General features: G+C 48.3%; 1 protein-coding gene across 1 annotated transcript; it reads left to right on the top strand.

Moving 5' to 3' along the window:
* Nucleotides 1-292: 292 nt before the first annotated feature.
* On the top strand, nucleotides 293-22,834 carry YTHDF2 (YTH N6-methyladenosine RNA binding protein F2). Its single transcript, XM_052811250.1, has 5 exons — nucleotides 293-593; nucleotides 948-972; nucleotides 1,369-1,448; nucleotides 5,733-7,319; nucleotides 21,910-22,834. Exons 1-5 carry the CDS (start codon nucleotides 567-569, stop codon nucleotides 21,931-21,933), a joined length of 1,743 nt encoding a protein of 580 aa, XP_052667210.1. The 5' UTR covers nucleotides 293-566; the 3' UTR covers nucleotides 21,934-22,834.
* Nucleotides 22,835-27,960: the final 5,126 nt, after the last annotated feature.

Below are 27,960 nucleotides of genomic sequence, written 5' to 3'. Positions count from 1 at the left end.
GGGAAGCTAAAATATCGGGGTGCAACACAGCAGGGCGGGGGGGGCTGCAGCCGGGCCTCGGATTTGCCATATTTTGCTGGAAAAGCGCAGCCGGACAGCGGGGGCGCCTGGCCCTTTAAGAGCGCCCCCCCCCGCACACACCCCGCCTGCGCTCCCGCACCCGGCCGACAGGGGGCGCTGATCCCGGCGGTCCTCCGCCGGCCCGGCATACACCGCGGCTCACCACCACCACCACCCCACCCCCCCCCCACTCTCCCCCCGCCCCGTCCCCGTCCCCCGCGCTCCCGCCATTGTGCCTGCGAGCGCGGCGCGCGCGCGCGCGAGGAGCCGCGTGACGGCCCGGGGAGCGCGTGTGGGCGCGAGGCGGCGGGCCTGGGCCATAGACGCGGGCCGGAAGGAAAGGCGAAGGGGGTTGGCTAGAGCGTCGCCCCAGCCAGGCAGCCGCCGCGGGCGAGTCGGAGTCCGCCAGGCAGCCGCGCCGCGCCCGCGCCCGGACAAAGCCGCCGCCGCCGCCCGCCGCCCCGCCCCGCCCCACCCCGCCCCGCCAGCAGCCCCGCCGCGGAGCCATGTCGGCCAGCAGCCTCCTGGAGCAGGTAGGAGCCCCGCCGCCACCGCCCGGCCTTCCCCACACCCCACCGCCCCCCTCGCGGCGCTGGGCCTGGCCCGCTAGGCGAGGCCGCGGCTCGGGGCCTAGTGGCGGGGGGCGCGGGCCGGGCCGGGCGGCGGCCGCGGCCTTCCCCCCCCCCCCAGCGCAGCCCAGCCCCTCACACACACACACCTCAGGGCCGCGCCTCCATTGTGCTGCGGCGCGTCCGGGCCTCCCCCCGCCGGGCTGGGCCGGGCCGGGCCTCCCCCCCCGCTCCCCGCCGGGCTCCCACTCGCGGCCGCTTCTCCCTCCCTGACTCACCGCTCTCCCTCTCTCTTTCCATGCCGCGCCGCCGCGCCAGAGACCTAAGGGCCAAGGCAACAAAGGTGAGAGCCCCGGGGGCGGCGGGGAGGGCTGGGAAATGGGGGATCCGGCGGAGTTGCGCCTTTGGGGAGCGTGTCCGCGGGGGAGGGACGGGGAGGATCTCCTCCGAAATTTGCTGGGCATGTTCTCGGGTCTCTGCGCCTTTACGCAGCGGAGCGGCTGGGAGAAAAACAATCGGTGGGCTGTGAAGCCCATGGTCGTTGCTGGGGCTGGGGAAAGTTTGCGGTTAAAGAGTGTTTGTGCGGTGGTGAAGCGTCTTTCCAGTCTCTGCTGGGCTAAGCATGGTACACTATGATTAGAGGGGGTTAGTTATAAGGTTTGGTTTTAAATATTTTAAGTTGGCAAATGTTTGAGTTTACCGGCAGAGTTCTTTCTAATGCTCTCCATCTCTTCCTCAGTGCAAAACGGATCTGTGCATCAGAAGGATGGGTTAAATGATGATGACTTTGAACCCTACTTGAGTCCCCAGGCCCGGCCGGTGAGTAAGAGTACCTGCTAATAGGCAGGAAGCACCAAGAGCCCCGGGGGCTTCCTGCTGCTCTCTAAGGAAGGCGTCCTTGTGTTTCCCCATCTCCACTGATGGCAGTTTGATGTTTGCCAGCTTCCCTACCGTAATACGCTATTTTATGCACGCATTTCTCCAGGCAGAAAACGCTGAATGCCGTTAGATTGTGGTGGGTGAGGTATAAAGGTTTTAGTAACTTTTTGAGGGTGTAAGGACTTCTTACATTTGGTGTTCAGCTCTTTTTTTTTTTTTTTTTTTTTTTTTTAACAGCATAACTGTCTTGAAGTTACCATTTCTGCTCTTTCAGTTTTACTGTTATGACCTTGTTTCCTTGCTGGTTTCTGACTCTTTACACCGTACGAGGAGATGCACTACACTGCATTGTGAAATTGCTTCACACGATGCAGTTACGCTCTGAGGGCTTTTGGAGGTTACTGTCAATGTTCTTATCTCTCCGCCAAGTAAACTGAAAATGTGTGTCATGGGGTTTTCTCTGCTTTTCACCAAAAAACCCACAGAACACACGTGTGTGAAAGGCTGTTAAGGCTTTTTAGAACTTGAGTTAGAAGTTGAGCTGGAGAGCTTGTGATCAGCTCCTGAAAGTCAGACTTCCAGATACTTTTCCTCTTAACTTTCGATTTAAGATTAGGTCCACTGTTAACTGGTTTTTGTTTGTTTTTCTTAATGAGTGGTAGGAGAGTGACACATAACAGATGGAGTTCAGCTGATTAGATGGTACAAGTAAGCATTATAGATAAACATCTGTAATAGGACTGGAGCAGTTAGTTCATTCTCTTGGCTTCTCTTTCCTCTCCACTTGTGATTAGTAAGCATAAGCTGTTCTGGTTTTCCCTTTCTGTATTTTTTTGATCATTTTCACTAGTCAGTATATTTTTTCATATAACGGTGATGCATGTTTTACTGGAACACAAGAACAGGTTTCTGTCTCAGTTGAATTTTCAACAAGTATTTTCCTAGTTTGTGGTAAAGATACGAGGCTTAATATTCTTTAAGTTCCTGTGAGTAGTTCATAATCTTCAGAATTCCACCTGTCCATTAAGATAACATTAAGCTGCATTCAGCTCCCTAAAAAGTTACAAGCCTAAATTTGACCTGCATAGGGCGAGAGAATGTGATTACTTTCTCAAGTCTTGAATAAAACTAGCTACTTTCCTAGTAGCTATCACTTAGTGGTGGGGTTTTTCTATCCCAGAAATTAACACCACCAATTTCCAGCTTCCTTCTTCTGAATGTGGGTGTATTTCCTGCAAAGTGTAGTTTATTTAAATCTCCTAAAGAGATTGAAGGTTACTATAATGTTAGAACCAACATGATATTTTACCCTATTTTGCATGTTTGATGAAGAACTTCTGAATATTTAGTTTCTTTTTGCATGTGTCACACCGGTAGAAATACATTTGAAAAATAAGGAAGTGATTGGAGCATGCCCCAGGAGGTAGAGCAGAGCTGTTGCTCTAGAAATTCAGCAGGAGTGAGGTAAAACCACCATGTTAACTTTGAATGAAACTTTAGGGCAACTTTATCGCAGTTTCTCACTGTGCTGTGTTGCTTGTCAGCTCTCATCCGTGTTTTGACACTCTGTGTAATAGAAAACAAAACCCTAGGGTTCAGTCTGGAGAGGGCCACAGTTCTGCTGAGCCAACCAGCCAGGCTCAAAAATACAAAGGTATCAAAGCGTGCACCTCTTTTCTGAAGATGGGAAAGGGAGTTACAGATACGGCTCTGAAGAATGAATTAAATGCAGCCCACTGCCGCAGAGTAAGGCAAGTGGTTTCTGAAATTGCTTTCTGAGCTTTCCACATAGGCATGAGGTAACCAGGTTGTAAAGTTTCATGGCTTTTCATTCAGGAGTTGCTATTTCAGGTGCGACTGTTGCTAGCTTGTCAGCCAAGTAAGTTAGGTTACTGTGTATTTTAAAGCTCAGATACACAGTAAGTGATTCTTCAACAGTTGAAAAAACTAAAGTTCAACAGCAACAATAAGTAAGCTTAAACCCTGGTTCTTGTCTGAGGTGAAGAGGAATAGTGAATTTGAGGAAATAACTGTACAAAAAGTCTTAGTCATTGGAGAGAATTAAAAGCCAGTGAAGTTTTATTTGCATACTAATCAGTAACTGTGTCAGTTGTGTGAGTGCAGGGTAGCAGAGCGAGGTGGCGTGTTTGATAGTGAAGCATAGTTCTAGACATTCAGGTAGTGAACAGCAGTGAGCTTGTCTTAAATCTGCTTTCAGCTGGCAGTGCTCAACTGTTAACTCCTGTGCTACCTCTTTAATACATGAGTGTAGCTGGTGAGCACTCTACAGGTAATAGCTTAATACAGAGTAAGTTAAAATATCTCATGAAGGTAAACACACAATGGCATGTAAGAAAATATTTTGAGGGGACAAGTTTTAATCTGACAGTGATGTGCTTCGTGTGCTTTGAGGGAGAAGCCTGTGGAGAGGAAACCATTACTCTGCCTGCTGGGCTCAGGTTTTAGGTATGGGCCGGCATGTTTATGTTCCATTAAAGCTAATTTCCAGGAGAGTGTATTGTTACTTTTATAGTTGAGGGGATTATCTTTTGAAGAGACTTTGCTTGTTCAAAATAATAATTTTTTTTCTTTTTTTAAGTTCCTTCATTTGCCTTACAAATTCAGTGTCAGTATTTGTGCTTTTGGACAGATTGAGCCCTAAAGACTGTTCATGGATTTGGGTTTAGCTGGACTGAGTTCCTCAGTTAGTAAAACCATACCCTGGATAAGAGTTAGTTTAGTTATTAATTTGCTTTTGGGACCCCTTCTTTGGGAAAACGGAAAGGATGGAGAGAGCGTCTCTGAGTTTTCATGCATTCACACCGTGAAGTACCACAGAAAGCTTTTTAGTTTTTTTGTTTTATTCAATGAAACAAACCTTGTCTTTGAAAACAGTGTTATATAATTCCTATTAATTGTTGTAAAGTTGGGGCTGTGTTAGCCCCAAACCTGTTGCTTTCCTTTAACTCGGTGGAAGGTGGAGAGGCAAACCAGCTATTTCTGAAGGGTGCCAGAGCCATCTTGAGAGCCTCCATAGATTTCAGTATGGCATGAAGTCCTTCGGGAGCTGCACTTGGCACGTGAAAACATGATTCAATGAAAAATGGAGTAGAGCCTGCTGCAAGCCAAGCTTTTAAATGGGAACTGAATCTGACTTTCATCTCATCTGCATTGGGTTGGCATGTAAGCGGCTGTATAGCACGAGGCTGTCTGCACACAGGTTCAAATTACTGGATGATAATGTCCATTAGCGTGGCTTTAACCGCTCCCCGGAGGGGGCGTTGGTTTGAATGCAAAATGACAGATGTTTTTCATGTAAGCAAATCTTGGTGATGTCTGAGAGTTCCCTAATTGTAAAATTAGGCATTTGTTTTTGTAACCTGAAGGCTACTTGGATGTTACAAAGGGAGACCAAGGCATGGAGCAGCCTTTTTTCCTCTCGAATTTGAAGCCTGCTTTCTTGAGCAGCTGCTGTCACCATGCTATAAAAGGCTCCTATTGAAACCCTATTGATTACTCCTCATTTTCAGGTATTTTTTTTAGTATGTGCCTGCAGCACTGGAGCAATTTGTGTTTTGAGGAGTAGGCTTTAAATCCCTGTTTCTTTGCAAGTTCTTGGAGTATTATGAGCTCTGAAACTTTAAATTGTGGGGATAAAGCTGTTTTCGTGGGTAGTTCAGTTTAAGGAAGGCAATTAGGGACATTCATGATTTTGGCAGTGCACTTCCACTGGACTTTTCCTCCATATTCCACTTCTCTGCATCCTTCCCCCAAGCCCTCCCTCAGACAACAGAATAAGGGCTGACAAGTATGGTACACAGGCAAGAAAAGCCCTCTTTGGTAGCAGCTACAAAAAGTAGAAGATAGTATTTGGATGCTAGGTAAGATACTGTTTTTATAGCCTGAGCTGGAGCTCTGGGGCAGTCCAGTGTCCAGTCCCACGTCATGCATCAGGAACACAGTGCGCTCCCATCTCAGCATGGGAAGCTTGCTAAACCTTTGTGTTTAATCTTTCTGGCAATGAAACCGTTTTTAGAGCACTTGTAACAAAGGAGGTGTTTCAAGGCTGGGCCTGTTTATCTGCCCAGCCCTAAGGTAGGGAGGGGTGGGGCACAGGAAGCCTAACATAGCTTTTATTCCTGGTCCCTTGAAATTTGTTCAACTCATTCTAATTATTCAGTGCTTATTTTTTGGTTTGTTGTTTGTTTGTTTTTTTTTTTCCAGAATAATGCATACACTGCAATGTCTGATTCCTACTTACCAAACTACTACAGTCCCTCCATTGGATTCTCCTACTCCTTAGGTGAAGCTGCCTGGTCTACGGGGGGTGACCCACCCATGCCCTACCTAACCTCTTACGGACAGCTGAGCAACGGGGAGCCTCACTTTCTCCCAGACGCGATGTTCGGGCAGCCAGGGGCCCTTGGCAGCACTCCATTTCTCGGGCAGCACGGCTTTAACTTCTTTCCAAGTGGGATTGACTTTTCGGCTTGGGGGAATAACAGTTCTCAGGGACAATCCACTCAAAGCTCTGGCTATAGTAGCAATTATGCCTATGCCCCTAGCTCGCTGGGTGGAGCCATGATCGACGGGCAATCTGCCTTTGCTAACGAGACTCTGAACAAGGCTCCTGGCATGAACACCATTGACCAAGGGATGGCAGCTCTGAAGCTGGGCAGCACAGATGTTGCAAGCAGTGTCCCGAAAGTCGTTGGTTCAGCTGTCGGTAGCGGATCCATTACCAGTAATATCGTGGCATCTAACAGTTTGCCTCCAGCTACTATCGCTCCTCCAAAGCCAACCTCCTGGGCTGACATTGCTAGTAAACCAGCTAAGCAGCAGCCCAAGCTGAAGACCAAGAATGGCATTGCAGGTTCGAGTCTTCCACCACCTCCAATAAAACATAACATGGATATTGGAACTTGGGATAACAAAGGGCCGGTGGCAAAAGCCCCGTCGCAGGCCTTAGTTCAGAATATTGGTCAGCAGCCAGCCCAGGTGTCCCCCCAGCCCGTGGGTCAGCAGATCAATAACAGCCCGCCGGTGGCACAGGCTTCAAGCGGGCAGCAGCCCCAGCCGCTGCCCCCGCCGCCACCGCAGCCGGCCCAGCTGCCGGTGCCACAGCAGGCGGCTCAGCCCACCCGCTGGGTTGCCCCTCGTAATCGCGGCAATGGGTTCGGTCAAAACGGAGTGGATGGTAATGGAGTGGGACAGTCTCAGGCCAGTTCTGGTTCTGCTCCTTCGGAGCCGCACCCGGTCTTGGAGAAGTTGAGATCCATCAACAACTACAACCCCAAGGATTTTGACTGGAACCCAAAACATGGCCGGGTTTTCATCATTAAGAGTTACTCTGAGGACGATATCCACCGTTCCATTAAATATAACATCTGGTGCAGTACAGAGCACGGCAACAAGAGACTGGATGCCGCCTATCGCTCCATGAATGGGAAGGGCCCTGTTTACTTACTGTTCAGTGTCAACGGTAGTGGTCACTTCTGCGGAGTAGCAGAAATGAAATCTGCTGTGGACTATAACACGTGTGCGGGTGTGTGGTCCCAGGACAAGTGGAAGGGACGTTTTGATGTCAGGTGGATTTTTGTGAAGGACGTTCCCAACAGTCAGCTGCGACACATCCGCCTAGAGAACAACGAGAATAAACCAGTGACCAACTCCAGGGACACTCAGGAGGTGCCTCTGGAAAAGGCTAAGCAGGTGTTGAAAATCATTGCCACCTACAAGCACACCACCTCCATCTTTGATGACTTCTCACACTATGAGAAACGCCAAGAGGAGGAGGAAAATGTTAAAAAGGTAACTTGTTTGTCTGTCTCGGCGAAGTCCTGCAGGGCAGGAGATGGAGGAGGGCTGCCTTGCGCTGGACTAAATCTGGGGCCTGAAGCCATGGGCTTGTGAGCAAGCTTGGTGGGCATCAGTCTGCCTTTTGGCTAGCTGCGTGCTCGCATGTGGAACCCGCTACCCAAATGGCAGCCCCGATTTGGGGTGGAAACAGGTGCTGGCACCCCAGCAGAGTGGTGTGAGGAGGCTTGCCCAGGCCCTGCCTGCAATCGACTGCTGTTTGGTTGCTCTAAATCTCAGCCTTCCCCGAGTGCTGTATTCTAAACAAAATTTATTTCTGTGCTATTGTCAGCTCCTGGATCAGAACAGTTTAAAGTAGGAGATCAGTGGGGGGTTCGGGGAGTTGTTAGAAAACAGAGCCAGGTGTTTGAATAGCTGCCTAATCCACCCCCTACCCAAAGTGGGGTCAGTGTGACAGATGTTTGCCACCACTTGTAAAACCTTCAGGAACAGCAGTTCCTGTCCCTCCCCAGGCAATCTATTCCTACGCTTAATTATCCTTCCTGTTAGAAGGCTTTGTCTAATGCCCAACCTAAATCTCCCTCGCTGCAATTTAAGTCCATGACTACTTGTCCTCTCTCTGGCGGATGCGGAGTGGGTCGTTCTGTTCCTCTTGGCAGCAAGCTTGGCTGTATTTGAAGCCGGTGGGCTGTCGCCTGTGTGGGCACTGCCTGCACTGCCCAGCAGCCTGGCATGTGAGCTGTGATTGCTGCCTGCCTGCAGCTGTGCCGGCTTGCCACTTGGGTCCGTTGGCTCGAAGCTTGCTGTCACCATTGATTCGTTAATGGGAGGATTGCTAATTGAAAATTCTGCCCAAAATTCAGTGACCAGTGGGCCTTGAATCTTACTTGGATACAGCTGTGTTAAAGTCACCTGTGGCTGACCTTCCCCACAATAGGGGTCTTGCTTGTATTTGATCAAAATAGTAATTACAAATTAGCATTAGCACAGCTTTCTGGTAGTTTGCCAAATTTTCTGATGATCTCTTTAGTTTCAGCAATGGGGTATTTTCCACCCAACAGTTGAAGAACAGAATTGGGAGCTGCAACTGCTCACTGTGACAGTGAATGCAGTTTTTAATTTTTTATATATTTTACTTGGAGCATTGTCTGTATAAATAGCATCACCCATACACAGAGGTGGTCATGTTTTGCGACTGATACCTTAGCACTTAACGGTGCTTGAAGAAAATCTGTAAGGGAGGAATACATTGCAAGGTGTGGAGGTGTAAACTTGATTTTTGTAAGAACCTGAATATTTTGCGTGACTTCACATTGTAAAATTGTTCCACTTGGTATCCAGCCTGTACTGAAGTGGTGATTTCTCTTTTACTGACTGAGATTTTGAATGCAATCAGAAATCTAGTCTGTGCAGGACATCTTAGGAGGTGGGAATTCTCACGTGCTCCAGATCTGACTTTAGGAAGCAACAGTTTGCAGTGTGAGAGAGGCAGGCCTTGGCACAGTGGGAGAATGCAGGGCAGGGGGGAAATGTTGCTGGAGGGCAGGTGGGGCTTGGATGATGAGAAGAGTTAATACTGGGTAAATGTAAGCAGGCAGCAAGCAGAAGGAAGAGTAACAGAGTGGAGAAGGCTGGGGGAAAAGTGGACAGACCGATGGTCTCTTCTGGAAAGCTGCTGCATTTGCAAGTTGTTTGTAATGTCTGAAAATCAGTAAGATATTAAAAATGTGGCTTAGCAATTTTCTTAAAACTGTAAACCACCTTTATTCATCTTTCTAATTGCATTTTGAAGTCTCCTCCCCTGCTTTCTTCAATTTCTTTGAGACATGCTAGTGTATGAGGGTCAGAAGCAGAAACGGTAGCTGATCGATGTTCAATGCGCCAGTGCCTCTTTTCTAAACGATGTTCGAGTTGATTCAGTGTGGCACTCCATTGCGGAAGTGGTTGATTAGGAAAACATTTATTCTTTGAAAGGGAACTCAGTCATATGTCTCTGGAATTCATAGGCAAGGAGGGAGTCTTGTAGATATACAGTTGGTGTTGGCTTTTTACCATTGACTCACTCTTTGTTGCATGCTCAGGGCCCCTGCCCTGTAACATCCGGCACAGAGGAAGTGACTTGGTCTTTCTTTAAGCAACAGTTTGACCTCCTCGATTGCTTGCTGACGCAGCCTTGAAGATGGTTGAGGTTTCTGTAACTGCTCTTTCACGGTTTCATTGAGAAGCAGTCGTTTTTGCTCATGGAGGGGGGGGGGGGTTCCTGGAGTGAATGCTGATGGCTACCCTGGGACTGCGGGTGGCAAAAAAAGCCCAAGCCTTGCTATGTCTGCTTTGAAGCATCTCAGGTAATCACCTGGATTAAAAAATGTATCAGAAACCAGACTTGAGGCCCTGGAAAGCTAAAATGCTGCTCTGGTAGCAGCCGGTGGCGCAGCTCCCTGCCTGCGGTCTGTCAAGCTGCTTTTGTGTCAGGGAAATCCCATTGCTACCAGCTCTTTGTCTCTGCCACCAGTCTTTGGATGGCGGCGATATGTTAATGTTCTGCATTCCTGTTCCTTGAAGCTTAAATGTCTCAAGGTTTGGCTTGTTTTGAACTTCTAGCAAGCTGTAATTGTTTCACTTGGCTTCAACTTGCCTAAACCTTTGTCTGATTTGCAGTTTGATTCCTGCTTGCTATCTGAGCAGATGGATGAGCTCTTGTGAAAGTCTGGGAACTCTTGAATGTTCTTTTATATTTCTCACTGTTAGAGTCACTTCTTCAGAATTCCCTAAAATAGTTCCAAGAAATCATAGGAAAAATGCTTTGCTTAGTGTTTGTGCTCTTCCCGCTGGCTGGTGAAGGGGGATAAGCTGTTCAGTGTTGAAAACACTGAAATCACGCTCTTGCTTGTCCTTTTCTGTTGCCTGTGCCCATCTTGTCATCAGAGACTAAGCTCCATTTCTTTCGAGTGTCTTGCTTTTGCTCTACTAATCCAGTTTTTTAAAAGGTTTGGATGTTCTTCTGGCCCAAAATGATGAAGCTGACTCCCAGTGCAATCCTACCTGAAGCAGTTTAGGACTTCTTGAAACACATAACAGCTGCTTTTGTGGCAGAGCATGTCACCAACTTCTTCCCTGTAAGGACTGCTTTATCTTTGTTTAAAAAAAAAAAAACAAGCAACAACAAAAATCCCTAGCCCGTAGTAATACACTTGTTGCAGTGACCTCAGTGTAAAGATCTTGGATAGTGATCTGCTTGTACATGAAAGGTTAACAGTTTGTGTTCATTGCAGCAATGAATATAAACTCGTAAGAGAAGTTTATTTTGGTTCTTCTTCCTGTTGCCTTGCCCAGGGTTGGGGTACTCAGCTACTTGGGGGTTCCAGGGATTTGGGGAAGGCTATCCCATGAAAACCAGTCCTGTCCTGTCCCTTCCAGGGCCAGAGTGCTCAGTTGTCAGGTTTGCAGTTGATGAGAGACACTTTGCATTGGGACTTTGGTGGGTGTTGAGTCAGGATGTGCTGTGCAGGATGGGGTGGGTTTTTTGTGGTTTTTTTCATGCTGAGGTATGCTAGCCTTGAAAAGGAAAGGCATGATTTGCCAGATTGGAGCTATTATTTCCAGAAATGTGCTGCTTTGTGTCTCAGCTGACACTGTCTGCGGGTTAAAGGAGTATTAATAGTGGCAAGTGTCACTGCCCCCCTTAGAAGATATGATTTAAGGGAAAACTAAGTGGTGTTATATGAGCCTATTGGAAACTAGCAGACTGTTTCACAGTTGCTGTAAATGTATTTTGCAAAGCTTTTTTTTCTTTTTTTTTCTTTCTATTTTGTAATCTCGGAGGGGAGGATAGAGCATATTTCCTATAGGATGGGCTAGCGCTTTTTTTCCACTGTTACAGTCATCCTGGCTAGTGCTGCATTTGCTTTGGTTTTACCATATCCAACAGGACATATCCATATCCAAACAGTGTTTCTGACTATAAGATTTGGTTCCTGGATATTGCATACCCAGGCAAAGCCAACTGTTTCCTATGACAGGAAGGGAACATGGCTTGCACTCGCACATCGCGGTTCTTTTCATCCTGTGATCCCAAGGCTGTTTGCTCTTTCTGCTCCAGATCCTGGCCATAGTGAAGTTAGTTGATTGATGCACCAGGACAGAATTTCCTTGCTTCGAATACCCTCCACTGTTCAGCAGCATACACGGTTTCTCTCAGTTTATTTCCAGGCCTTTTAAATCCTGTACATGTTTGTCTGTGCTTGTATATTTGGCCTGTAATAGAGGAAACAGAAACCATACTGCTTATTTTAGGAGTTTGGTACTGGCTGTTTGACATAAGGAGTGCCTTGTTCTTATGATATCTTTAAGACAGCACTACAAAGCACTTAGGGCATTCTCGCTTATTTTTCGTTGTGTTCTAGCTTTGTTTAAAGGCAGGAGAAAATGGGAGGGGAAGGCTTAGATCTAGCTGGTGCCCTAATGCTTGTTTTCTGCTGTAAGACAGGGGACTTGACTTTGTTTCCTCATCTGTAAAACGGGAGCAGCTGGGAGCCATTTCACTGCAAGTGAAGTGGAAGTTGAGTGGTGGAAGAGTAAGTGTGTTGCACTTGCCTCATAGCCCTGCCTCTCACTGTTAATACCTTGTTAGCAGTCTTTAAAACAGTATTCTAATGTAACATTTTGTTAATATTATAAAATATGATGTTATAAAACATAATGTTTAAAGTCAACTTGTTGAAGTTGGTTTAAGGAGCTGTCGAGATACACTGTTTAAAATTGTTTATGGAGGACTGGTAGTGGGATTCAGAGCTGTTTTCTAGTCACTGGGCCAGACGCAGTGTGGGCCATACGCAGTGAAGAGGTTTTGCGCCTCTTACAGGTATGGCCTTGAGCAGGGGGAGTTTATTTCATGTCCTGTTTTTGTGAACTTGTTCCCAACTCACTTGTTGCCCACATGGTGTGGGCAAAGCATCATGCCCTCTCCCATCCACATTATCTTCACCTTGGCTGGGCGATTTCAGCTCCAAGTTGCAGAATACCCTGAACTGATCGTTCTTATAAATAATTAATTGCATTCACAATGAACGTACTAATGACTTCAAATGAATGTCTTAAATTAAAAAAAAGGTTTTCTTCTTCCTTCAGCAGTTGAGTTGAAATTGCATGTGTGTGGCTCGCAAATTCCCTAGAAACAATGTGGAGGGTTTGGTATGTGAGAAGGGAGTGTGTAAGGTGTCAGCAGTGGTGGCTTTTTTTGTTTTTCCTCCCAAGAGTTCTGACTAACTGACACTGAGGTTAATAGCTACTGACACAGGCCTTGTGTTTCGGGTTATTTTATTAACAGCTGCTTCTCCAGAAAAAGTAGTTTTCCTTGGAAGATAAGTGTTTGCCAGCCATTTCGCTCGGTGAAAGCACCAGGGCACGATCCTTTTCAGTTCCCTGGATTTCTGTCTGGTGCAGAAGTGCAGTGGGTCACAAAATGTTGCTGAAAGCTGATTAGGATCCCAGGAAAACTGTTGAAGTACATTGATACATGAGCCTTGTATGTATGCAATACATCAAGAATAGCTTCATGCGCAATGTTCCTCACTTGTTCCTAATGAAAATGTAATTCTGCAACAGTGTTTTGTCTGAAAGAAGTTGCTTTCTTCTTTTCTATTTCCTGTAAAGTGTTATGTGACAGGTATTTGTTTAGGAAGCTTCTTGTTCTGTACTGCATGATTGTTTTTGCTGCAGTTATTAGAGTCCACTTCTTTTCCTGGATGCTCTTGTTTGTACCTGGTAGTAATTGTACTATCTTAGGGCTTTGTGAGTTAATAAACTAATTCCTTAGTTGTGCAAAATGCTGGACGCATGCCAGCTAGAACAGTGCCACCCTGCTTTTACTGTGGCGAAGTTACCCAGGGAGGTCTCCGTTAACAAGGATTGTCATTATCCAAGCTGATGACTGGGATAGAGAGTTGATTGTAGCTCCTTCCAGTGACTAGCTGCCCAGTGTGAGGCTTTTTAATTGACGTGTAAGTCATGTAATACTGCATTTGAGCAGTTAATAATAAAGCGTTTGGATTTTGTAAGCTGTCCTTCAGCAAGAACTTGGAAATGAACTTGGAACCATTTCTGGTTCCATATGATTAGAACTTTTTTTATTAAGAGGACAATGCTGAGCTCTCTCTTATTGTGGTTAACTGCAGAGCTATTTCTTGTAATGTAATACCAGTTTAGAAGACTTAGATAAAATCTACCCAAAACTCCATCTTTTGTTTCTAATTTTGGGGGGGGAGAAGGAAACCACACTTTTAGTTTCCTTCCCTATGCAAATCTGTACATACAGGGAAGGCTCTGCTCTCTCAGCTCTGTTATTTGTAATGTGATGCCCTCTCCTGTAAAATGACTTCAGAGAATTTCCCATCGTCATCTGCAAACTTTTAAGAAATTGTGAAGTCTTGATCATCAACCTTTTGGCTGTTGCAGGCTAGCCTGATGTGGGGTTCAGCTGATTCGAGTGCTATGATCTTGATACGTTTAAAGGAGGAAACAAAAAAAGTTGAAATATAAAACTGTGTTCCAGTGAATACTGCTTTGTGTTCAAGTGGCAATAAAATGAGGGTACACATAAATGGCTATAGGGAGTGTTGGCTCTTTTACTTGAGCTTGTGAATTCAGCTCTTCATGGTTGACAGAAGTAGGCAAATAGATCTCCTCTTGTGCTTCCATAATACAGAATATTGTGGTGTGTTTTTCTTGTGGCGTGAAGTATTTTTTCTGCCTTAATTGGGATGTAGGTAGTATTTTGGTGGCAAACACAAGAACAACTGTAGTGGGTCAGGCCATAAGTCTGTGTAGTCTAATGTTGCATCTCCTTTGGCTGCAAGATCTGCAGGTCTGCTAGACACGTAGAGAGACATGGCTCAAGCATCCTTGCTGTCTTTTTCCAAGTAAAAAGCTCTGTGTATAGCTAAACAATAACATGGTCAAGAGCAAATGCCTGTAAGGACAGTGTAAGGACACATATTTATGCATCTCTGAAGGTTTTCCTTGCCTTTAACAATTTGTGGCTCAGGAGTTTCTTTGACCCAGAGAATGTATCTTTGTCTTTAATAGCTCATGATTTCTCTTCATGCCCAAGATTTTGATGCATTCCTTGAGCATCCTCAGGATCCTGCAGCAGCAAGTTCTTCAGCTTAATTATGTGTTGGGTAAAGAAACACATCCTCTTGGTTTGCTTTGAGTCTGCCTCATGTGATGCTCCCTAGTTCTTGTGCTGGAAGAGGTGGTGAGCAGTAGATTTCAATGTCCTCTCTGTGCCTGCTCTGCTTTTACAGTCGTCTCTCTTCCAGGCTCGAGAGCTAGAGCATGGTAGCTCTGCAGACGGAAACCCTTCTGTCCTTTGCTCATCCCTGTTGTTCTTCTCTGACCCTTTTCCAGTTCTTCTGCAGTGCCTGTAGAGACAGAGAGGAGGAGAGCTACGCACTGTCCAGGGTAGAGGTGCAGCTTGGATTTGTATAAAGGCATAGTGATCTGATCTATTCCGAATTATGTTTACTTTTCTCGATGGTAGGCATTTTCCTGGAGCTATAGATTGTAACCCTGAGCTCGTATTTCCAATTGTTAATGGTCAGTTTGGAGCCTGTCATTTTGGAGTCAGGACAGTGCTTTTTTCCCATGTGCGTCATTGATTTACCTAAACTAGACAGACCAAATTTACTGTCATGTTCAGCTGCTTTTTCTCACAAAGTCTTCCATTTCTTCACAGTTGGCTGCTATTTTTATTACCCTGAATAGCTTTGTATCATCAGTAAACTTTGTCACTTTATTATTCACTCCTTTTTCTAGATTTTCTATGAATATATGGAACCACAAATTCCAGTGAAGCTCCACAGGTTTTCTCTGCACAAGATCATTCAGTCCTTGGCATTACGCTTGCATAGAGTGACAGAGGACAGCACAAAGGCATTATTAACTCTACAGCAGTGAAGATTTTGAAACATTAATGTGGGGGTCCTTCATTTTTCTGAAGAATCATGTGGCACTCGTTTTCCAGTGCTAATACTTGCTGTGTGAGCTATGATTTAAGATAACCAACATCATGAAACACATTTCATGTAAACCCAAATGAGAAGGAACACTAGTGTGTTTAAAAAAAAAAAAAAAAGACAAAACAAACCCTTACTGTATCTGGTGTAGGTCAAAACTGTGACATGATGCTCTGCGTGAGCCTCTGGTAAATGCTGTCAGTATTTCAATGCTATTTGCTTAAATTTTCACACTAACCATTCCCATTACTTTTCATCCATGCTATTAACTTTCTTCCCTGCTTTGTGAGGATTTTAGTGTGGACAGATAGGTCAAAGCCAAGTGCCCCCCTCTGTAGTGGGGAGATTCAGCTGCCCAAATGGGAAGTGTTAGCAAACTGCAAAAAGAAACATGGCAAACTTCTCATCCCTTGTAGTGATGGGGAAGAATAAAGACTCTCTGGTTTCAGACAAGGAAGACTTTTCTTCCTCCTCAGTGACTTGAAAGGACTTATGTCGTTGTTATTTTACTTGTGCTCCAAAGCCAGCAAGTCCAGTGCCAGTCCCTATTTGGGAGCCCAGTCATCCTCACGTGGAATGCCAGTGGAAGTCCTCCCAGGCTGTTCTGTGTTGTGCTTTGCTCAAAATATTCATGTATGTTGTTAGCTTTTTTCACCGTTCTATTTCCTGCACAAGTTTTTCTCTGTGGGACGAGACTCTCTATGGGAGGGTAGTTATAAATGTTTACGGGAATTGGGCTGCTTTATTCATGCAATCAAATGTGATGTTTAAGCAAGAAGAGGTTCCTTCTTTGCAATTGGTTGCATCAGTTTTAAAGGTGCCTTGAAAGATGCTAGAGAACAGCGGCATGCCTGTCAGTATCTGACAGCTAGGACCACCTCGTTTGTACAAAACCCGCTGCAAGGGGAAAGTCCTGGCTCTCTCAGTGTCTTCCTTACCCCTCGCCCCAAGCTAGTTGCTCTGACATGGAAATTCAATGTCTGATGTAAAGTGCGTGGCCACTGTGGTGTTTTAAGTTCCCTGATGTTAAGGCAAGTTTTGGCTTACAGCTGTACCTGAAGAATTGCATCTTGCTGTTCCTTATTTATTCTCCGTGACTTTATATCCTTCTGACTAAATGGTGAGGTGACTGGTGTGTAGCAATGCTGCGGTGTGCTCGGGTTTCGAGAGAAAATCAGAACTTCCTAACTGCCCAGCCATGGATGCTCAGTGTGGTGGCAGGGGACACCCTGTTGCTTCGTGCTGCCTTCTGCATCTTTGGGGGCAAAGTCTGAACTGCAGGGGCTGACCAGGCACAGCTGCATCCCTGCTTGGCTCATGCTTTTTCAGTAACGCGAGTTTGCCCCTTTTGGGGTTGTGTGGATATTTGGGTTTGCTCTGTTAAATTTTGATCTGTAAAACAAAAGGTCTTTCCTGTTCTGACAAGGAGTCACTTTTATTTGCATATCTCCTGTCTTCGTTCTTGGTGGTGAGCTCCGTTACGTGAACGGGAGGTAGGATGAAGGTGTCTGACTATAACCAGATCCCTGTATCTGATTTTTATCCCCTTTTGTAGGCAGACTAGGATGTAGCTTTTCTCTATAACTTTGGTGGCTTTCTAATGCTGACAATAGGAAAACCTCATATTTGGTTTGTAAATGAGTTAGGACTCGAGGCTGTTTGTAGAGCAGATGAGCATAATAAAGTGATGCATCGTCCATTGTTTGTGCTGACTGTGACCGTGCATTGAGCTGATCCTGCTGGGAAGGCTGTGCTCGGCATGTCTGAGGCAACAGGCTACTGTAACTCCTGATTTCTAAGGCAAGTCAGACGTTTGCCTCAGAGACACAGGCACATGGAAATCCCGCTGTGTTGCTTTGCTAGGGTTGCATCCAGTGCGTGACAGGCAGCAGGGTTGGGAGGAGAATTCAAACAGCAAAATGCCGCATCGTTGCAGCAAGCGTCGTGGGCTGAGTTGGGCTGTTGAGGGAGGTGTCTGATGAGCGAAAGTTGCTGTGTGTGTCTTAAGGCTAGTATTTGATTGCTCTGATGGTCTCAGCCCTTTGGAGAATGATACTGGTAGCATAGACTGTGGTCTAATGAAGTGATCTCCTGCTGTTCCTTTGAGGGCTCTTACTGGGTGAGTGATGTCTTTTGCTTGTAGTTCCTTTTCAGTTTGAAACTGAGACTGCTTCCTGGCCTGCCTGATGTCTTCAGGCTGCTACGCTGTGCTCCAGGTCAGACAGGTCCAAATAAACCGTGGTTTGTGTGCTGCACAGCTGGGAGCCATGCTTTTGGTTCTTCTCCAGGCCCTCCCTTTGATTATAGCCTTCTATTTCCCCATCTGTAGTGTGGCAATAATATCCTTGCCTTTGCCAGAGGAGTACTGAGGTGGAATGTTTGTTGTTAATGAAGGTAAGAGCTTCTGAACGAATGTGCAGCGTTATCACCTATTGTCATCATTTCTCGGTACCAAACCCTTGAGCCTTTTGTTGTTGTTGGCTCCCCACAGTGTGACTAGGTAATGTAATCTCTCATCAGCCTTCTCTTCCAGCTCCTATCATTACTATTATCAGGACCTGACTTGTGATATTGCTGCAGCCCCCCCTGGGGACAACGGTGATGTGATTGAAGTGGCTTAAGCGGGATGATTACAGAGGACTCCTACTTACACACGCTTGCCTTGTCTGAGCCTGGTGCTTCTAAACACCACCAGCCCAGAAGCACGCTCGCAGTGATGTGTGGGTGTCAACACTTGATTTGAGCGATGGCATGTGTCTTTCTAGTCATCGGCATATCACTTTGCACTTCAGCCATTTTGGTGCTGCCGTACTCCTGCCCCTCTGGTTGCTGAGCGGTTTGATAGATGGAGACGAGAGTCTGAGCTGGTGTCTTTTTCTTGCTCCTCCCATGTGGATCAATAAGACGTGGCCCAGGTCTAATGAAAGCGCAGCCAAAGAGAATAAAATGCTTCTGATGGAATCTCTTTCCTCTCCAGGGACTACATGCCAAAGCAAAGCCCAGCGTGTGCATGCAGATGCTGTTCTGCCCTCTCCTGGACTGTCCTGTAGCTGGGTGGGCTGTGGGTTACACCATCCCACAGGCCATGATTTTGGAGGAGGATGAGCCAGGAAGGACGAACGTTTGCAACACTGCTAACCTTTGCTATGTGTTCTGGTAGATCTGTTTGCTTCTTTGCTATGATTTGGCTGCTCACTTGTTACTCCATAACACCCCAAGGACCAAGATGCGCTCATGGGATCTGCTGCAGTTTGGCTGGCAGATTACTGTAAAAATCCTTCAGGCCCTGGCTGCCCCCATTTCCCAGGAGGAGATGGCAAGAGAGTGGCTGTGAATCTCCCAGAGAAGAGTAAGAAAAGCTATATTGAAATTAGTAGAGAGCTGTTCCTTCCCTGCCATCGAGCCCTGGCAGCAGTGCCCTCAGCAGCGCCTGCTCAGCTCGGCAGAGCTCTTGGCTGGCCACCTCAGCATCTCCCAGGGTGGATGGAGGCTTGGTTGTGCCTGAAGCCTGGCTCTTTGCGGCGAGCAGGGCAGGACAGCCCAAGGTAGGTGTTGAAATCAGCCTCTTGAGAGCCCACAGCAGGTGTGGTTGGATGTCATGCTGCATTTTTCTGTGGCAAGCTTCTTAGGATACTGTTTGCAGAGGGGAGTGGGTAGTTCTGTGCTGGTATTTTGAGGTTGAATAGCAGGAGGTTTTAAACAGAAGACTAGGTTGAGAAAAATTGGGCTGTAATCCACCCTGAAATTAAGATATTCACTTCAGGCATGTCTCTGGACCCCTTTCTAGCTTGGGGACATCTGCTCTAGCCTCTCTTTTGGAGGTGATGCCTTCAGTTCTGGCACACTGGGATTCTGAGGCGGGATGGGGGGAGTGTCACTTTTGCACTGAGGCTGGGTCCCGTTGCCTGCTCCCTGTGCTAACCATACACTGGCCTTGGGAGCAGCTTCACCTTCACAGTGGGGAGGAGAAGTGACTAATTGGGGGTCCATCTGGTCAGCTACTGGGGCGATGTGCCCAGCAGGACCCTCAGCCGCTGTCTGCAGCCGGCCCAGGACGCTGACCCTGGCTGCTGACAGAGAGGGGGAGCGATTGAACCTGGCAGCCGGCTGATCCCATGTCTGTGTTCGGGAAGACAGAGGCATTAGCTCAGGCAGTTGCGGCTTCTTCCCGAAGGAATGCGTCACGTTGCCATCTGTCCTTGTTTAACTTAACGTGCTGGCTGCTGAGACAGGCAGCAGAGAAGGAACAGGGCTTGGCACCTTCCTTTTGACTTGTGGATTTCCCTGCAGCGCATGTTTTATTTCATGTTCAAGATTGGCTTTGCTTCCCACCATGGTGGGGTTTTTTTGCTGTTGTGCAATGGTGGCTTTTAGCAACCGATAGCACCTGCAACAGATTTGGGTAGACATACTGGAGAAGAGGAGAATTAAATTGACTTATGTGGGGCAAATATTGTTGAAGAGAATGTGTGCCTTCATCTAATGCCTCTCCCCAGAAGACAATCTCTGCACGGTATCATGTAGGGCTTGCTTTGTTGTCCAGCTTGTGCAGAGCAGTTCGAGCTGAAGCCTCCTTGGGTCACCATGTGCCTGTGGCTGAGGGGCTGCCAAAGCCTCGGGTATTGTTTCAAGCTGGATGCAAGGCCTCCCTTTTTGGGAAGGTTTCTAAGAATAGATGGCTATACATGCTGTTAGCCTGGGATTGAAGCTTCTTGGAGATGAGCTCTCCCTGGATTTAGCAGTGATGGCAGAGGACATTGTTTCTTCAAGCAACCCACATGCTTCTGACAGAGGTTGCATGCTCCCTGTGCCAGCAAGCCGCTGAGGTGGAAGGGAAGGTGCCTCTGATCACCGAGTTAACGTGGGGCAGGGGGAAGTGGGCAGGCAGCTCTGCTGCTGCCCTGATGTCGGGGGACACAGGCCCTGGCAGAGTAGCAGGCTTGCAGGGAAGCATCCTGAGCTGAAACAACCAGATACCGGTTTCAGAGCCCTAACAGTGTCCCTTCTCTTTAAGTGACATACCTTAACGCAAGGGAGAACCCACATTGTCTTGCTCTGCCAGCGGGCACCTACTGCAGGTCTTGCTTTGCCGTGGAGGTGGGATGGACTTGGCATCTCTCAGGACTGGCTTAGGTGGCAATTAACTTGCTCCACCACTGAGCGTGGGAGCCAGAGCCAAAATGCCGTAGTGCCCTTCACACAGGAGACTGCAGGGACTTGCCTGTGCTTGGAGAAGATGCAGTTAACAGGCAGGGAGGAGCATCAGCCAAGAGCCCTTTAGCTGTTGACAGGTTTTATTTTTGAGATGGTGTCATATGATCTGGAAATGGCACTTTGAACATGGGCTGGGCAGCATCTTTTAACCCTTTGGGATAGTCTAGACCCACTTCTGTGCGAAGCTGCTGGGTTTGGGTTTAACAGAGAAGAAACTGTGGCACGTGGTGCTTGGCACAGGAGAGGATATAGTAGCCCTTGATGCCTGGGTGTATTTGGTCCTGTGCTGCCTGTTCAGCTTGGCGCAAATGTTTGTCTGGACGGTGTGTTCCTTCAGTGCTGGAGGAGAGATGTGGGTGAACATCGAGGGGGTGGTAGCAGCACTCAGTGGGAAACAAAAACCAACAGGTTCACAAAGCAAGTGAGATGCCATCAGTAGGTTTCAGAGTTATCAGGTGTTCTGCTGGTAGCTGTGGGCTATTTCAGTCCCTGCAGACTGAGACAGAAGTCAGTACTCTCTAGGTTTGAGCTGCAGTCCACTTTGATGCCCACGTGGGAATTCAGGTGAGGCTGCAAGGTCTGTGCAGCACCCATGGTGCCCAGAGAGCCAGGCTGCCCTGCGCTGGCAGCAGCTGGATGCAGGCAGAGCTGTGTCGCAGGCCCTGGTGTTTGTTCCTCGCTTCCCCTCCCTTTTCCCCGATGCAGGGGCTCTGCCTGATCCCTGCAGCACTCCCAAGTCCTGTTCCCAAAGCTGCCCAGGTCCCCAGCCCAGAGCTGTGTTTTGCCCCAGTGCTGGTTTCCAGCCTGGCGATGGCTGAGACATCTTGTGGGTGCTGTGGGTGCGTGCCCAGGAGCGGGCAGCTTTGTCACCCCTGCTCCCAGCCTGTACTGACTGCAGCTGCAAACTTCAGCACTGACCTAGACTCACTTCTTTTTCACCAGTTCTTCCTCAGTTTGTCCTTCTTGGTTGTTAGGGGTTTTTTTTTCCCTGTTCCTCTTTATGCTGTTAAACCTCTAGCTTGGAGCAGCCTGGCGATGTCTGTCCTGGGGAGGGCCCGTAACTCTGCTGAAGCATGCTGCTGTGAGCAAGGAGAGAGGAAGAGGAGCAGAGCTGTGGTAGCAATGGCCCTCATTAAGGGGAGACGTGATGAGCTGGTAGAGCCAAGCGGTGTAATACGTCATCACGTTAGCCATACGCGGTCGCAGTACCTCCCTTGCAAACAGAAATGCTCTTCCTTGGACTTACTTGCATGGGACAGGCTTCCATCGCAGATCCACATGTTGAAATGCTGATGTGTGAAAGCGGTGAATAAAATTTGCTCGCGGCTAACGTGTTCCTTTTTTTTCTTTTTCAGGAACGCCAAGGCCGTGTGAAGTAAAAGGCCATTCCTCCCACAGAGACTGCAGCAGAGATTGCATCCCAGCTATCTTTCAGAGAGAGAAAGAAAGAGCAAAAATATCCCAGAGAGAATTAGGACTTTTTTTTTTTTAATTTCATTGACTTCAAAAAGACTCTTACAAACTTGCAGTTTAAAAAAAAAAAAGTATTGGAATTTCACAAGACATAGACTTAAAAAAACAAAAACAACAAAAAAAATCCCTTCTAGGTAGAGTATAGGTAAAAACTGTCCCCTTTCTTTTGGCTTTGGTTGTGATTTCAGAGCATAAGCTTTGTTTTTTGTCTTTTTACTATGTTTTTTTCGGATTTTAAAGTCCGTAAGTGGCATATGCCTTTTTTTTTCTCTGATTTTTAAACCCCGCCGCTTCCCTTCCTTCCACCCCCTTGCGCCTCCTTCCCCTGGTTTTGACATTTGCACTTGGAACACCGAGTTGTAACATCCACCATGGAAAGTGGAGTAACTTTTTTTCTTTCTTCCCCTGGCCTGGAAGAGGAGGAATTCTACAAGGAAGTTGGGGTTTTGGCCTAAGAAGAATTGAACAGAAATTGTCCACGAGGTTGTGTCTTAAAGGTGGTTCATTTTTCTCTGACCCTTTGTTACTCAAAAGTCAAGTACTAGGAGTCCTAAGAAATGTTCTGTTCTTGTGCATTATACAGATTTACAGATTAAGTCTGGATTAATTTGATTTTGAAAGCTGAGAACAGTGGTAAAAACTTGTTTTGTTTACAGGAAAATGAATTTTGGACAAAAAAAAATATTGTAAAATGTGTAGTGAATATGTTTCTTCAGTTTCTTGTTAAGCCAATGAGGAATGGGCGTTGCCTTTCTTTTCACCATTAATCACTTCTCAATAATAAACGTGAGATCCTGTTGAGCATCACTGTTGTCTGCCGCTCGCTTTTCAGCGCTTGCCTGCTCCATGGCGTAGCAAGGATGTGCACCTCATTGTTTCCCCTCTGCACGGCAACTCAGGGGTTCGCTGCTATATTAATACTGTAAAATAATGAGTGAAGTCTGGTTTTTCCCTGGGTTTGAAGCAGGGTGGTGTGACCTGTCTCTGGGCATCCCGAGCTCAGTCCTGGCACAGTACTCAGGCTTTTTCCTGGCACGTTGGAATTGGCTTTGCTCCTTGATGTGGGAAGATGTCCAGTGGTGTGTTCTGGCACTGGGGCAGAGCCCCTGCTTGCCCCCAGCCAGCCCTCCCCAGGGTGAGAGGGGCAGTGCCCAGCTGGCCTCGCTCTTCAGGGCTCATTCCCATTTCACAGGTAAGTTGGGGATTATCCAGCTCCTTCAGGTGTGTGAAATGCAGATACCTGCTTGCATCCCAAATTATCTCCCCTGGGAAAACTGCTTGTGGTCAAGAAATAAAAAAAATCCAGGTTTTCTTGTTTTGGCAGTTCAGAGGGAATAAAAGAGCCACAAGCGAATCTACTGTCTGAGCCAGTAACAGTGCTTTAATTGTCGATAATGGGTTGTCATCAAGGAAAATTGTGCTATATTGAAAATATCTCAATTATTACATCACAGTTGGGAAACATGTGGAAGCAGCCAGCTCTGTTCTTTTCACCTTGGGTGGAAAATCAGCCTGGTGAGCCTTGCTTTCCCATCGCCCTGTTCCTGCACCACACAGGACAGCGAATACTCACAAGCCTTGTATGCACTCACTGAAAAGCATGCTTAATTTTTTTTTTTTTTTACTAATTCTTGCTTCTGAAAAGCAAACAAACAAAACCCAGCTCCAAGTAGCCCGGTGTGTGTCGGGTGAAGACTTGGGCTGCTTCCTGGGGGGGGTTGGGCTGGTGTTTCTGCAGGTGTCAAAAGCAGTTTGTGGCCATTTGCATTTTATTGGGATATTTTACTTGTTTTCTCCGGAAGGATTTCTGTCCTTTTAGTTCTTTGGTAGCTTTGGCCTCTCTGTTCACCTCTGAGCTGACTGAAAACCTAAATTCCTTGCTGATGTCCTCCTGTGTTTTCAGAGGGAGAGTGTAAAACCTGTGTCATTTGCAAAGCTGGAGGAAATCGGGGCAGAAACTTGAGTTGATTAAAAGCCCAAATTAAACAATTTGTCTTTTGAGAGAATCAGCTTTTCTGCTGTGCCTGGCAGGTGTTTGCGTGCTCAGTTTCACTGTTGGTCAGACACCGTTCTCCATTTTGGTCTTCAAGCAATAACCCAAGAGAGAAGGGAGAGGAACAGGAAGATGTGATTTGAAAACCCCAAGGCTTCAGATGCAGGTGTAGTACCTGTGATTATTTTTATGTAAGAAAAAAAAAAAACAAACTATTCGCAGGTCATATCCATGTCCTCCAACCTGGGATGGCCCCATGCTGGCGTTGCATGCTGCTGCTTGAATTTCCCCTTGTGTTTAGCTGCATGAGACCTAAAATACTCTTTTTTTTTTTTTTTTTTTCTTTCCTCTTTTAAGGCAAAGCAGGTGAATTGCTGGGATGTCGCACTCATGGTGCCTATGTTCCCCACAGGGTTTATTCTGCAGCGCCTTCAACCTTGGCATTGCTTCCATGGAAACCAGCTGCCTCCAGGGCTGTGCGTGGGGATGGGAGTCCGGCGTGCCCAGGGACCTGAAACAGCCCCATTTCACCCCAAACTGGAGAGGGGAGAGAAAAATAGGTAGTTTTCTACATTGCTGGCTGGCTGCGCTCCTCCTTTCCTGTTTGGGAGGCCTGTGGGGCTTCTGGAGGGGAACAGAAGGTATAACACCAAAATTGGGCCTAATGTTAAATATTAGGAGGTTGTTTTTTTAAAGGAAGAGGCCAAGTGCATGTCCTGGAGGGTAGAAATAGTCCTGGGAAAAAGGGGTAGCTTGGATGCGGGGGAAAAAAAGTGGGTATTTGATGCATGACTTGGATGTACCTGCTTCTGCCGACCCTTCTGAGGATACTTGGAGGGCAGGACTAGCTGGGAACTGCTTCCATCTGGACCTGGTCCTGTTCTGGTCTAAACTGGGACAAAAACGGAAACTTCCTAGTGTGTCTGAGGAGGCTTCACTTTCAGTCAGCCGCAGTGTGTCTGTGCGGGGCAGGCTTCAGGATACAGGCAAAAAAACCCCAACCCTTCCATAATTATAACTGAAGGCCGTCTCCCTGTGAGCGTGGCACAGGTAAGAGCAAAAAGGTATTTATTACTGCTATTTCTTTCTAGGGGAAAAAAAAAAAGAGGGGCAAAATATTTGCCAGTGGTTCCTTGGGCCGTGTGGGGAAAGGGATCCCTGTCTGGATTTTACCTACTGATGTCCTGCTCTCCCCTGCTTAGAGGGAGGTGAATTTCCCCTGCCCAAATCCCCTTGCTAGCAGGGTGCAGGGGCCAGGATGCTTTAGGACACGGTGGCTGGGAAGCAAAGGACGGATGGGAGTCAGGAGCTGTGCTTACTGGGTACCACCGAAAGAAAAGCCTCTTTGCAGCTGCGGTTCCTGGAGTTGTGTAAACCTGAGCTTGGCATTTTGCACAATGGGTCCGTGCAGGGACTCATTTGGGGTTTTCCAAACTGTTTGCAAACACCCCGACCCCCTGGAAGGGAACAGTTCAGCGGAGCCCTGAAGGCAGCAGAATCCAGGCAGGGGGGTTTGGAGGGCAGGTTTCTGTGCTGTGGTTGGGCACCCAGTGCTGCTCTCGCTGTTGGCACCATCAGCCGCTCTGCTCCTGGTTTATTTGCTTGGAAAAAGGAAATTGCCAGACGTCCCCATAAGCCTCAAGGCTTCAAATCCAAAAGGCGAAAGCAAAAAGCCCTGGAGTGGGTGCAAGCAGCAGTGCCTGGGAGGGTGCAGTGGCACAGCCACGCAGGCATCCCGCTGGTGCTGCGTGGTTATGTACTGCTGTGCATGGTTGTGCACCGCTCTGCAGCGTCGTGCGATGGCTGTGCACCGCCGTGCGTGGTTGTGGCATGGCTGTACAGGGCCGTGCGTGGTTTTGCGTGGCTGTGTACGGCTGTGTGTGGTTGTGTGCTGCTCTGTGTGGCTGTGCGCTGCTCTGCACCCCTGTGCGATGCTCTCCCAGCCTCTCTGAGCCATTTTGGGGCTGCAGAGCACTGCAAGGGCTGGGAGGCAGTGGTGCTTGCAGGGAAGGACAAGACACTTTTAAAATAAGCATCTGTGATGGCTCTGGGCCGGGGCAGGGGCTGTGAGCGGTATGGAGGAACCTGGTGCGATGGCTGCAGCCCTCCCTCTGTGGCCTCAAGTCACCAAATGTGTCCTGCAGGGACCCCAAAATCTCTGCCCTGCCCAGCGTCCCTGGCAGACGAGGGGAAGTTGGGGGGGGGGTGTCTGAGCATCCAGCTCCCGCTTGGGCGATGCTGAATGTGCAGCTGGGCTGGAGTTCAGTTCCTTCCCCAGGAGGAGCGTGGGTGCTGCATCCCCACTGCCAGAGCAGGGGCTGGAGCCTGGGGGGGTGCAGGGACCCCTCCATGGAGCCACGGCAGCTCTGCAGACCTGGGTGCTCTGACAGTCCCCATTGGGTGCAGCTCCTGGGGGACCTGCAGCTCTTCTGATGCCCGGTGGGTGCCTTGGGAGAGGCCAGTCCAATCTGCTGCATCCATGCGTACAAGGGAGCACCCGTGTCCTCGGACCACTGGAGATGAGTGGAGTGCAGGGGTGCTGAGAGCTCAGAGGAGTTAGCGTTGTGCCCAGAGCTGGCTTGGGGGATGGCGTGCGTCCCCGTGCATTTACGGATGAGATCCTTTATTGACCAACTGGCCCCTTCCCCTCCCGGCTGCCCTGGGACAGCCCTGGCCCTGCAGGTCACCTCCCACCCCAGGGGCTGTCTGGTGGGGAGCCAAACAGCAAGACACAGTCTGTCCCCCAGCTGGACCGTCTTTTTGGGGCTTGCAGGGTGTTTAACAGCTGTCGTTGGTTCCTTCATCCAGGCCTTGTTTTGGTGGCAGGGAGGGGATGGAATGCAGCACCTGGTCCTGCCCTCCCTGAGTTTCGGGTGCCAGGGATGGGAATGCGAAGATCTGGGATGAGAAAGGAGCACGTTGCCTGCGAGGACATCCGTCCTGGTGCTCAGTGTCTCCACTGCCCTTGCTGCTCTCCAGAGGGCAGGGGGTACCCCAGGCTGCTGGGGGGAATGGGGTGGTTGGGGCGCACAGGGCCCATGGGACGACAAGGATGCAGCAAACGTGGCTTCATGCTGCCGAGGCTGCGAGTGGGTCCTGGGAGAGATGCAGGGCTCAGCACCGAGCTGGCCTGGCTGGAGGGACGCTGGCAGCTACGAGCCTTGGGCGAGACACCGACAGCAGCAAATCCTCAGTGGTGAGACGCTGGTCCTGGGCGAATTGCTTGGCAGGGGAGAGCAGGACATGGGGAAATGTAGAGTCTCCTTGTGCTCTGTGCAGGGAAAGCAGCAAAAAGTATTCTCGGAGGGAGAAGATGTCAGCTCTGCTGCAGCCTGTGGTGATGAATGGGTTCCTGGATTAGTCCTGGGGGAGCTGTAATCCCGAGAGCCCAAAAAGCATCTTGCTGGGACAAACACGGATAAACCTGGAGCTGCAGGAAAGGCCAGCCGAGGTGGGCTGGGGCAGCGATGCTCTCCCTCCCAGGAGTGATTTATCCAGCCCTTCTCCAGCTCCGGGGGCTGCAGTGCGTAAAACCTCCATCTGAAACATGGTCCCCGGGAGCGTGGGGCATCAGCGGCTGCTCCGGGCTTGGAGTCGAGATGGGTGGGTGGGTGTGTGCCAGAGGTGGCTGGAAACACGGGAGAAACAGCGGCTCAGTGGGAATGCCGGGGCTGCAAAAGCATCTGGGCAAAGTTTGGCTGAAAAAAAACTCTGGAGCAGTCCCCGTGTCTCTTCCCCCATCGGTGGGGAGCTGTGGGCAGCAGCTGGGTGGGAAGCTGGTGGCGCAGGGTGGTGGGATGGGGACCGATGCCTCCCCGCTGCTCCTGACTTGCCGGGAGAAGAGCTGGGTCGATCCTTGTTCTTGTTCTCCTCTTCCCTGGCTAATGAATGCTCATTAAGGGCTTTCGGCTTCTCCCTTCCTCCAAAATGTCCTCTGTCT

The sequence above is a fragment of the Harpia harpyja genome, chromosome 16 (genome assembly GCF_026419915.1).
Source record: "Harpia harpyja isolate bHarHar1 chromosome 16, bHarHar1 primary haplotype, whole genome shotgun sequence".
Lineage (NCBI taxonomy): Eukaryota > Metazoa > Chordata > Aves > Accipitriformes > Accipitridae > Harpia > Harpia harpyja.
This window is presented reverse-complemented; position numbering and strand designations above follow the sequence as displayed.